Here is a 12,338-nt window from a genome sequence, read left to right as displayed (position 1 = left end):
TATACCTAGCAGTAGGATTGCTGGATCATATGGTTGTTTTATTTTTTGTTTTTTGAGGAACCTCCAAACTGTTCTCCATAGTGGTTGTTTACATCTCTACCAACAGTGTACAAGGGTTCCCCTTTCTTCACATTTGAACCATTTTAAAATATACAGTTCAGTGGTGTTAATTTCATTCACAATGTTGTGCAACCATCACCACTATTTCCAAAATATTTCATCATCCCAAAAAGAAACTCTGTAACTTTTAAGCTGTAACTCACCCTTCCCCTACCCCCAGCCGCTGGCAATCGCTAATCTACTTTCTCTCTCTCTCTATTTGTTTATGCTGGACATTTCATATAAATGGAATTATATACTATATGGCATTTTGTGACTGGCTTGTTTCACTTACTATAATGGTTTTTTTTAAGTTTTTTTTTTTTTAATCTTGGCTATTCCACATCCTTCTTAATGTGTATATTAAGTTGTTGTTCAGCTAGGTAGAAGAGGTGTATACATATCATTATGGAAAATAATTCTTTTGGCTGACCTGGAATGACACAAAAGAAAGTGAGGAACATTTAAGTAATAATAACCTTAATGTCTCAGAACTTGTAAGGGCTGAAAATTGGACAAGCTGAAGAATTCCAGCATAAGTTTCTGTGTTATTCTAGAATGCAGGCTAATTTCAATATGTGTTTGGTGCAACTAAAAACTAACAGCAAGAGGAGATAAGTTAGAGAAATGACTACCTTGTGGAGAATTTAGGGCCACCAACATATTAGAAGTAGTTAAAGTCCTATCAGTGTTTGTCAACCTTTAGAAATTGACATCCCCGTTTGTTTGCTTGTTTGTTTATTTATGAGACAGAGTCTCGCTCAAGGTTCATTCATGTGGTGCCATTTATCAGTAAATCATTCCTCTTTTTTTTTGGCTAATAGTCCATTGAATGGATGTACCACATTTTGTGTCTCCATTCATCTGTTGATGGACACTTAGGTTCTTTCCACCTTTTGGCTATTAGGAATACAATGCAATGAACATTGGCATACAAGTATCTGTTTGAGTATCTGGTTACAGGTTGTTTATGCATCAACAACAGCAAGAATATAGTATTTTAAAATGCCATTTTGCTTTGGAATTCTAGAGGCACCGTCTAACAAAACTTGGTTGTACAGACTGGTGAGGTGTTGTGGCACTAACAGCACTGCCATGCACCCCAGGCACAGTCAGGGTGGCAAATGCCTCATTTCACTCACTCTCAGACTTCTCAGAGAATCCACATTAGCTCCCCCTCTCTCCTTAACTCACTACTCACTGTCTTTTTTTAAGAGATGGGTCTTGCTGTGTTGCCCAGACTGGAATACAGTGGCTATTCATAGGTGTAATCATAGTGCACTACAGTCTTGAACTCCTGGCCTCCCACCTCAGCAACCCAAGTAGCTGGGACTACAGGCAGGCACCATGGCTACATCTGGTTTCTTACCCAACAATCCTACTGAAACATCTTTCAAAAATCACCCATAACCTTCTTTAACATCTACAGTGGCTTCCTTTCAGTCTTTACTTTTCTTGACCCCTACACAACATTTCACCGTGTTAACCCACCCCTCTTTAAAGTGTTTCCCATCCCTTGCCTTCTCTAGATCAGTTATCTTGATCTTCTTCCCTGGCCCTTGCTGTACAGTGTCTCTGTCCTCAGCTCCTCTTCTTCTACTGACTGTTAGGCCCATCATTTCCCATGGGAATGAGATAACCTTTCCTGTGGGAAGTAAAGGCTCTGATGAGCTTCGATCTCTGTGGAGCTGTTAGGCAGCCTCAGGCAAGAATGACCTGTAGACATCAGAGGAGTGGTCATGACACTGCTGGGGAAGGTGGTGAGAATGCTGGGGCTGGTGGAAGAGAGCCACCACCCACATTACCCACACATACTGTCAGTGCTTCCAGGATGGGGTTGTTCTGTTCCTGGGAATATGGTTTGACTCATGATGTGCCTAAATAACTATGGTAGGCCGGGCACAGTGGCTCACGCCTGTAATCCTAGCACTTTGGAGGCTGAGGAAGGAGGATAATTTGAGGCCAGGAGTTTAAGACCAGCCTGGGCAACAGAGCAAGACCCTGTCTCTACAAAAAATAAAAATAAAAAAATTAGCCAGACGTGGTGGCACACGCCTGTGGTCCCAGCTACTTGGGAGGCTGAGGTGGCAGGATTGCTTGAGTCCAGGTATTCAAGGCTGCTGTGAGCCATGACTATGCCACTGCACTGGGAAACAGAGTGAGACCCCATCTCTATAAATAGTAAGTATGTAAGTAAGTGGTGGCCCATATGACTTTTTTATTTCTTTCTTAATGGCTACATATAATAGTGAAGCATAGCTGGTGGTTGAAACCCCCTGGAAACATTTGTGTTAGAAAAAGGAAGCAGTCTGAGCCCTAGTTAAGGACAATCACTGTGATGTTTCCCTCGTAACAAGGAAGTTGCCATAGAAAAGACTACATTAAGTCACTCATCAGGAATTTGTGAGTCAGAAGGTCCAGCGTGGTAGTTGACAAAGCCCAGGTGACCCAAGTTGCCTAACAGTGCTGGGGTTGTTTTTTGTTTGTTTGTTTGTAACAGGGTCTTACTCTATCACCCAGGCTGTAGTGCAGTGGCACAATCACAGCTCACTGCAGCCTCAACCTCCTGAACTCAAGCAATCATCCCACGTCAGCCTCCCAAGTAGCTGGAACTACAAGCACACGCCACCATGCCCAGCTAACTTTTCTGTTTTTTGTAGAAACAAAGTTTCACCATGTTGCCAAGGCTGGTTTCAAACTCCTGGGCTCAAGTGACCCATCCCCCTTGGCCTACCAGAATCCTGGGATTACAAGGTGTAAGCTACCGTGCCCAACCTCTAACAGTGTTTTTAAGATTTTTCTACCTAAATCCCCCCACTACGTCAGAGAAGGGTGAGTGATCCCTACTCCTGAGGATTTGAGACATAACCTGCTAAACAGGAAATGTCTGATGAAGTCTTCAGTGAGCTTGTAACTAATACATTTCTGCTCCATGATTAGCCTTGCATATTTTAGTATAAAAAAGTGTGCTTTCCCCCTAATTCCCTAGGAAGAAGCATGTGATGGCTTCATGTACCTACAACCCACTGCAGTGTAATCTGAAGATACACATACTCCAGATTGAGAAACAGAGGCCTATAATAAGAGAGGCCATGCCTCAGCTAATGGGAAAAATTCATTATATTCTTTCAACATCCTATTGTTGTAACTAAAGATGTTTGCAAGCTGGAATGAGCCATAAGAAATGAAGAGGACATCTCATTGCCCAAACCCTCTTCTAGGAGAGGCCATTGGATTATTCCCAGGTGTTACTGTCATTTAGTGGGCAAAATTAGCAATTCATTTGTTTGTCAGAAAGGCAGATTGTGGGCCAGGTGTGGTGGCTCACACCTGTAATCCAAGCACTTTGGGAGGCCAAGGCAGGCAGATCGCTTGAGCTCAGGAGTTCAAGACCAGCCTGGACAACATGGTGAAACCCTGTCTCTATGAAATATACAAAAATAATCCAGGAGTGGTGGTATGTATTTGTAATCCCAGCTACTCAGGAGGCTGAGGCACAAGAATCACTTGAACTCTGGAGGTGGAGGTTGCAGTGAGCCAAGATCACGCCACTGCACTCCAGCCTGGGTGACACGGCGAGACTGTCTAAAAAAAAGGCAGATTGTTAAATGAGCCCATTCCCAAAAGAAGTCCCATTAGACCAGTTAAAAACCAGAGGTCTCAAGTATTCCTTGTCCTCCTCATCTGATCTATGAAGAAGAAAATCTAGACTCCCAGAGACCCAAGGGTCATTTGAAAAGTCATTTTCTTCTGCTTTAAAGTCTAGTCATTTCACATCTAAAAGTTGGCAAAAGAGGAGGTATTGAGGTGGCAGGAAAGAGGGTTGTGCTGAAGGGAGAACAAGGAAACCAGGGTCTGTTTTGGATTCAAGAGCGAATGGCAGAGCCCAGTGGCTCCTGTGGGAACAGGCAGCAGAGTGAGCAGTATTGCAATGAATGTGATTTCTCCAGAGATTTCCCCCAGCTTCAGCCTCTGGGGGTTGCCAAGCAATGTCCTGAGGGGTATGCATGTCTTGGAGGCCAACTGTACACAGCAAATGCAAAACACAGAGATAGCAGTATTGCTCTGTTGCTATATTAGGGCCAGATTGAAGCCATCTGCTGATGCAAGCTTGGCAAGTAAGAAACCCCCATGCTTGGCTCAGCAGTAGCGTTTTCTCTCCTGGCATTTTGATAGCAGCACTTCTTTCAGTCTGCCCTGTGAAGTCTTCCTGTTGGTATGGGTGAAGCCCTCATAGCAATGCATTATCCTCCTTGAAGCCCACACCCTCAGAGGGTGAGCATTTGCTTCCTATTATGTGCTGAAGACTCCAGTAGCTTTGTAAGGACCCAAAGGCTTGTCTTCCTGGCTCCCAGATCCCCCTGTGCATGCCTATCCATGCCTGCTTGATGCACCCCAGGTCCAGCAACTTCTCCCCCAAAGCTCTGTGTGTACTGCCTCCAATGGAAGTTGTTATGCCAGAGTTTAAAAGCAAAACAGAAACAATCCAGCATGGATGTGTTTATAGCCAGGATCTCTCATCCAAGATTAAAAAACAGCTCAAGAAAAAAAGAGAATTCAGAATTTGGTAGCTGATGAATATCACCAGAGAAACATCCCAAGGGAAGCAACTGATTGACCTGACTTGCTTATGGAGGCCCTGTCAGGGACAGCCACCTTGGCTGCTGTAGGTGGAAGAATGATTACAGGCTATGTCCCTCACTGGGCTGCAAGAGCCTTGGAATCAGAGAGAAATAAAACTAGAAGGAAACTTAGAGGTCATCCAGTTCAACACTTTGATTTACCAGATGGGGCAACTGAGGCCCAGAAAAGAAGGAAATGACTTGTCTAAGGTGAGATAATAAGTCAGTAGCTAAACTAGGCTTGGAATCCAGGGCTCCAGACTGCCAGGATGCACAGGATCACTTGAGGCCAGGAATTTAAGACCAGCCTCCTAGGGACTCTGCTAGGAGACGCTGAATAACCAAAGATGGAGGGCTCTCTATTTATTGCTTTTCTCAATACAGAAAAACTTTTCAACACACAAAAAAATGCAGACCTTAATGACTGACAATTATTTTAAAAAAAATTATCTAATCTACAACACAAAGGACATGAAGGCGAAATGATAGTCAGGGGCTGAATGTGTAATTAGTACAGATGTTGAGTCTACCCTTTGGGCATAGTTAAACTGATTACAAATAGAAACAGATTTTTGGATTTAGCATGAAAATCTCCTTGCTGGCCCAAAAGGTTCTCACTGATGATCAAGATAGAAACAATTTATGTGCATTTTATAATATGTACCTAATACAGCAAAAATACGTTCTGGAAAATCACTGATAAACATAAAGATATGAATGATTGAAAAGAGAATGGTTTGTGGTGATTCTCATAATACATCTGGTTTGTAGCAAACTGAGAAGTTTCTGGTTTGATGTAGATTTAGCCACTTTGTAGGGTTTTTTGTTTGTTTGTTTGTTTGTTTTTTAACTTTGCTACTGGCTGATCCCCAGGTACTATTCCCACAGGCTTCTTGTTTATTTCAACACAAGATGTCTGACAAATCTCTCCCTCTTAGAGCTGTCTTCCACAGTGTTAACAATCATCTTTCTAAAAAACACAATCAGATTGTGTTGTTTGTTTACTTCAAAACCTTCAGTGGCTCCCTGTTGCTCACAGAATAGTTTTACTTTCCTAATCCACCATGATTTGGCTCTTACTTGTCCCTCCGCCTTACCTTTCATCTCCCACCACCTCTTCCCCCACAGTACACACACACACACACACACACACACACACACACACACACACCACAACAATGTCCATTCTGTGGCTCCTCCTACCATGGAGGCTACTTGCTGCTTCTGAATATGCCTCATAGACATTCTCTGAGCTTGGTGATTTTGGTCAGGCTGCACCCTCTGCCTGGAATAACCATTCATTCAGCCCCTGCCATAATTCTGTCCATCCTTCATGGTGTAGATTATGTCCCAATTATTCTTAATTTTATTATTTTTTATTTTTATTTCAATAGTTTTTGGGTACAGATGTTGTTTAGTTACATGGATGAGTTCTTTAGTGGAGAATTTTCAGATTTTAGTGCACCTATCATCCAAGCAGTATACACTGTACCCAATATGTAGTCTTTTATCCCTCACCTCACTCCCACTCTGTCCCCTGAGTCCCCAGTGTCTATTATGTCATTCTTATGCCTTTGTGTCCTCATAGCTTAGCTCCCACTTATAAGTGAAAACATACGATATTTGGTTTTCCATTCCTGAGTTACTTCCCTTAGAATAATGGCCTCCGGCTCCATCCAAGTTGCTGCAAAAGACATTATTTCATTCATTTTTATGGCTGAGTAGTGTTACATGGTGTATGTATACCACATTTTCTTTATCCACTTGTTGGTTGATGGGCACTTAGGCTGGATCCATATTTTTGCAATTGCAAATTGAGCTGCTATAACCATGCGTGTTCATGTGTCTTTTTCATAGAATGACTTCTTTTCCTTTGGGTAGATACCCAGTAGTGGGATATCCCAATTGTTTTAAGAAGTCTTCCCAGATCTTTCTATTTGGAATTTTTATCTCTTTCTCTTCTATCCCCGAGGTGTTTTGCTTGTGCCTTTAACTGAGCCCTTTCTACTTTCTGCCACGTAGCTAGTTGAATTGTCTCTTGATCAATTTCCCTTGCCAGTGAGGGGGCTCATGAAGGCAGACAGTAAGTCTTTCTCTAACCCTCAACTGTGATGCTTGAGACATCATAGGCTAGTTTTGTTTGTTGAATTAAATTGGATTACATTTCCCCTGTCCAGAAATGTCTGTATTTATCTTTCACCAAAAATCCTATTTCCTCTGTCTCCATAATGCTTCATTATTGTGCTAAGCTATTCCCTTTATCTCTAATGTTCATGATGGTGGCCCAAGCGTACAGTGGCTTTGCTGGGATTCCCATCAATTATAAGCCACAGGTGCCTGGCTATGGAATTGGTTGATAAACTTTTGCTACTGCTGAATGAAGAGCCTCAGGAAACCTGCAGCCATAGCTTATGTAACACAGGGAGATAGCGTTCTGAATATTCCTGGGGGCCTTTTGGAGGTAGAAGACTTGGCCACCTTTGTGGTTGGGGTATCTAATGGCTTTGGCCATCATTGTTGATTTCTTCAGGGAAATAGAACTGATATGATAATTCCCATTCCCAAGCCAGAGCTCTTTTCAGGATTTCGAAAAGTTTAACAAGGCTACTTAATCAAGTATGTGGTCAATTTTATGTGCAAACAGTGACTTTGCTCTCATGCTGTTTGGAAGTTCTCTTTGGCACTGTGTATTTCACTAATGGAGTTTGTTTTCAAGAAGAATCCATTACTACTTAATTACTGTAGTTTATTTGGTATATAGAATTTTTCAAGAGGCAGTATAGCTTTATTTGAGGTTTAGAGTCAGACCTGGACTCAAATAGCTCCTCTACCCCATACCAGCTGTGTAAATATGGGCAAAATAATTAACCTGAGCTTGAGCTTCCTCTCCAGTAAAATGGGAATTATAATACCTACCTTATAACATCGTGGGGATGGTTAAATTCAATGAAATAATGTACAGAAATAGTTTAACACAGTGCCTGGCCTACAGTGAGGACTCAGTAGTTGGGGGTCATTACTATAATTAAAAAATACAGGGCCCAAGAGATAGAAATAGCAAAAGAAGGCCAGGCACGGTGGCTCACGCTTGTAATTCCAGAATTTTGGGAGGCCGAGGTGGTCAGATCGCTTGAGCTCAGGAGTTTGAGACCAGCCTGGACAACATGGCAAAACCCCGTCTCTAGAAAATAAAAATAAAAATACAAATAATAGCCAGGCAGGGTGGCACATGCCTGACTATTATTTGTTTGTTTGTTTTTTTCTAGAGACGGGGTTTTTCCATGGCCCCAGCTACTTGGGAGGCCAATGTGGGAGGATTGCTTGAGCCCTGGAAATCGAGGCTGCATTGAGCCATGATCGCACCACTATACTGCAGCCTGGGCGACACAGAAAGACCCTGTCTCAAAAAAACAAAACAAAAAACAAAATCAGAAGAGGTCTTTACTGGCAAAAAAAAAAAAAAAATTAGACACAACTGGATTTAACAAAACTTCTGGGTTTGCCATAACTACTACAGTAAACAAAACTGTTGAAAGTTAGCAGATGATTTGAAGAAAGAAACAGTGTAGGAGCTGAGTAGTGACATTAATAGATATTGTTTCAGCTTGATGTTGGGCAAGGGGCACTATCCAGAAAAGGAATCTGAAAGCAATGCTGAGAGTGCTCTCATTCAGGTCAACCCTAAAAATACTCCTCTTCATTTAAGTTGAGAAGTTGCTGTGAGAACCAAGGCTGGGCTTTCAACAGATCTAGCCATATGTGCTCTCCACTTTGGTGAAACCCGATCGTGACCTAAGCCTGTGCTATCCTTGCCGACTGACAGCTGACCTCGGCCTTCTCTGTGCACCCTGCATAGTTCACCTTTCAAAGAAAGAGGTCTGATTTCCAAGTAGAGCATTGCTCTTTGTTCTTTTTCTCTTTTTATTTTGTTTGTAGGTATTTATTTTGGAAGGGAGGGAATCTAGATTGTAGTCTGCTCAATTGCTTCTCCCTGGGTAAGAGAGTTTCCTGGCAAATTTGATTTGAATTATTACGAGTACTCAGGAAGAAAAACTCTCTGCTTTTAAATGAGTAAAATGTAACCAGATTCATATATCTTAAACCTTAGGACATTATTTCTTTCTACAGCCATGAAAATAGTTATAGTTAATAACAAAATGGAGAAAATATTTGTATAAAATATAGGCAAAAGTTCAACAAAATATATATTATTAAAATGAATATGAAAAATATCAATACCCACTAGATAAAAAGGCAAAAGGTATAAACTACTACACATTGAGAAATATAATTAGTAAACTAAAACATAGGAAAAGTTTGTCTGCACTAGTAATCAAATCCCTGAAAATTAAAGAAACGTTGAGATGTCGCCTTATATTAGCAAAAAATATCTTTTTTCAATGGAGGTGCCGTAAAATTGTTTCTCTCATCATTGCTGGTGGCAATATAGATTGCAATAGACCTTTTGGAAATTAGTATGTTAGTCTGTGAAATTAGACTCCCTGGCTTTGATCACTTTGACCTTGCTGCCTGCCCTAACCAGTGCTAGCCTTAGCAGAGCCTTGGTCCTGGGCCCTGCTCTGTACTGGACCAGCTGAGTCCCCACACTTTCTTCTTGTGACTTATTGAGTGTTTCATCCCCTGTAAGAGAAGCTCTTCCTTCCTCTTCCTTCCTTCCCTCTGTAGAATCCCAGTCATTTCCTCTGTGCCTGTTGCCGGGCATCTCAGTGTCCCAAAGGATCTTTCTAGCTCCCTTGGCTACCAGACAGCTGGCTGGTGAAGTTGCTCACATCATATCACCTTCACAAGATATTGAAATAGCAACATTGGCAACAGAGTCTAGAAGAGCCAAGAGAGTAGATTTGATCTCTAAATCTGGAAAAGCAAATGTGAAAGATATTGAGCCCTTGGCCAGGGTCAGCCATCTTGAATTTCCTGATAAACCACTGTCTTCCTTAGATTTGCCTTCTGGGGCCACCTTTGCTTTAGGACAAGCTAAATAACACCCTGATTTCTTTTCAGAATCATGAACATATATCATAAATGCTAGGCAGTCAAAGAATGAAAGGCTCTTACCCATTAGCCTCTCCTTACTCCCATTCACTTGGTATCAGTTTAAATCTATGCTTTGATCAATTTTGCTTTTTTGCGAGGATTGTTTTTAGGGGGAAATGAAAAGACCTTATAGATAAAAGGAGAATTATTTGGGAAAATAAAACAACTTTCAACAGCAAACTACCTATCCTCAACCCTAATTAAGGGAAAGCTCCCAGGACAAGGAAATGTATATAAGGTGCAGGGCCTAAGAAAGGTACACTGGGAACCCACAGCACCCCCTCCCCACCAGCACACATACACACAAGAACACAACCACATGGTATAGTCACCCACATGGAATCTTACGTTTTGATACCCATAAGATCTGGTGAAAATGCCCTTCAAGCAAAACCTTGCCTGGGAGGAGATGTTGCAAAGGGCTAGCGTGCACCCTACAATGTGGATGCAGCCAAAGGGGAGTGGGGTGCAGCCTGTTCACTCCCCACTCCTGCTTGCTGTGATCTCTGGAAGGAGCACTTCTGGCTGGCTCCTTCCACTGCCTCCCCTCTCCCCACCTCCCACCCCCACATATCCTTCTTTTTCCCATCTCACAGTGGCCTTTTTCTCCCCCCCAAAAAAGGGAATCAAAGCTGAGGCTTTCCAGTGGTCCAGACACATGCTCGAGCTGTGGATAGTGTTATACTGAGGCTATGGGTAGACTTGCATTTCAAATCCTTCTCTTTTGATTGACAGAACTGGCCTATGATCTGGATGTGGATGATGCGCCTGGAAACAATCAGCAGGCGACTCCAAAGGACAACGAGATAAGCACCTTTCACAACCTCGGGAACGTTCATTCCCCGCTGAAGCTTCTCACCAGCATGGCCATCTCGGTGGTGTGCTTCTTCTTCCTGGTGCACTGACTGCCTGGTGCCCAGCACATGTGCTGCCCTACAGCACCCTGTGGTCTTCCTCGATAAAGGGAACCACTTTCTTATTTTTTTCTATTTTTTTTGTTATCCTGTATACCTCCTCCAGCCATGAAGTAGAGGACTAACCATGTGTTATGTTTTCGAAAATCGAATGGTATCTTTTGGAGGAAGATACATTTTAGTGGTAGCATATAGATTGTCCTTTTGCAAAGAAAAAAACCCATCAAGTTGTGCCAAATTATTCTCCTATGTTTGGCTGCTAGAACATGGTTACCATGTCTTTCTCTCTCTCTCACTCCCTCCCTTTCTATTGTTCTCTCTTTGCATGGATTTCTTTGAAAAAAAAATAAATTGCTCAAATAAAAATGTATTGGCCCTTTTTTTGCAAACCGTCGTCTATGGTGACTGCGCAATGCTTTTTTTCCTTCTCACTAAACTTTCTATCCAACATATTCTTATCAGGCCCCAGCAGGTTCCTTGAAACCCACCTCCCTGCCTTCCTTCTGGGTGGAAATCAATCCTGACTCCAAGAACCAATAAGAAAGAGCCACTCTCTCGCAATCCACAATCTTCATTTCGAAACCTTGGGTTGGAGTATCTTGTCTATGAAACCGAAGGTATCTCAAAAGAGTTACCTGGTCTGGTCTCTCTTTACAACTTTTACTTTGCCAAAAATGCTTTGCCCAAACAGGAATCCTCTATGTAAATCAGGTACAGTTACACCATTCATCTTCTCCCTTCTCCCAAATCAAGACAGGTGAGCCCAAACAGTGCAAAGAAATCACTCCCCAGCTTCTTTGCTGCTGTCTCAGGCTTGCTGTGTTGCCTGTCTCCACAGGGGCTGCCACATAGCATGGGCAGCCGTTGCTTTGGGTCAGGTTGCAGAAGGTGTCATCAGCAAACCCATGATTTATAGAGAGCAACTCTCACTCGGCCTCAGGTGAGCTTCTTCAACATTCATTTATTCAATGAGTAGGTTTTGCATACTTGTTGGGTTTCAGGTACTGTACCAGATGCTGGAGACAGTGGAAAACAAAACAGAACTGAGCCCTGCTCTCATGGAACTGAAGGTCTGACACCAGTAGTAATTACAGCACTGGCTTTTCATCAACCATAGGCCCAGTATTATTACTCAAAATCTGTTTTTTGCAGGGTGTGGTGGCTCACGCCTATAATCCCAACACTTTGGGAGGCTGAGGTGGGTGGATCATTTGAGGTCAGGAGTTTGAGACCAGCCTGGCCAACATGGCAAAACCCCGTCTGTACTAAAAATACAAAAAATTTAGCCAGGTGTGGTGGCGGGTGCCTGTAATCCCAGCTACTCAGGAGGCTGAGGCAGGAGAATCACTTGAACCTGGGAGGCAGAGGTTGCAGTGAGCTGAGATCATGCCATTGCACTCCAGCCTGGATGACAGAGTGAGACTCTGTCTCAAAAAAAAAAATCTGTTTTTTACACATACGACATTGCAATAATAATGGCACTTATGTTAGGTGATACTCAGACATTCTGCTGCCGAGGGATCCCAGGAATAACCACCCTGCCATTTTTGTAATGTGTATAATGCTTAGCACATTGCCCTGTTGCCAGGTCAGGTCAATAGAGACATTGATTCTTTCTAAAGGGGGCGGACTCAACTTCCACCTGATA

At 42.6% G+C, this 12,338-nt stretch overlaps 1 protein-coding gene across 1 annotated transcript in view; it reads left to right on the top strand.

Annotated features, from left to right (window-relative positions):
* Positions 1 to 11,056, top strand: part of GPC3 (glypican 3) — a 452,688-nt gene extending 441,632 nt beyond the window's left edge. Inside the window, exon 8 of the mRNA XM_019019454.4 lies at positions 10,512 to 11,056. Coding sequence (XP_018874999.1) covers positions 10,512 to 10,681 — 170 coding nt within the window. The 3' untranslated portion in view covers positions 10,682 to 11,056. The remainder of the gene's footprint in view (positions 1 to 10,511) is intronic.
* The last annotated feature ends 1,282 nt before the right edge of the window (positions 11,057 to 12,338 follow it).

This window comes from Gorilla gorilla, chromosome X (assembly GCF_029281585.2).
Source record: "Gorilla gorilla gorilla isolate KB3781 chromosome X, NHGRI_mGorGor1-v2.1_pri, whole genome shotgun sequence".
Taxonomy (NCBI): domain Eukaryota; kingdom Metazoa; phylum Chordata; class Mammalia; order Primates; family Hominidae; genus Gorilla; species Gorilla gorilla.
Note: the sequence above shows the minus strand (reverse complement) of the source record. Positions and strands in the feature narration are given on the sequence as shown.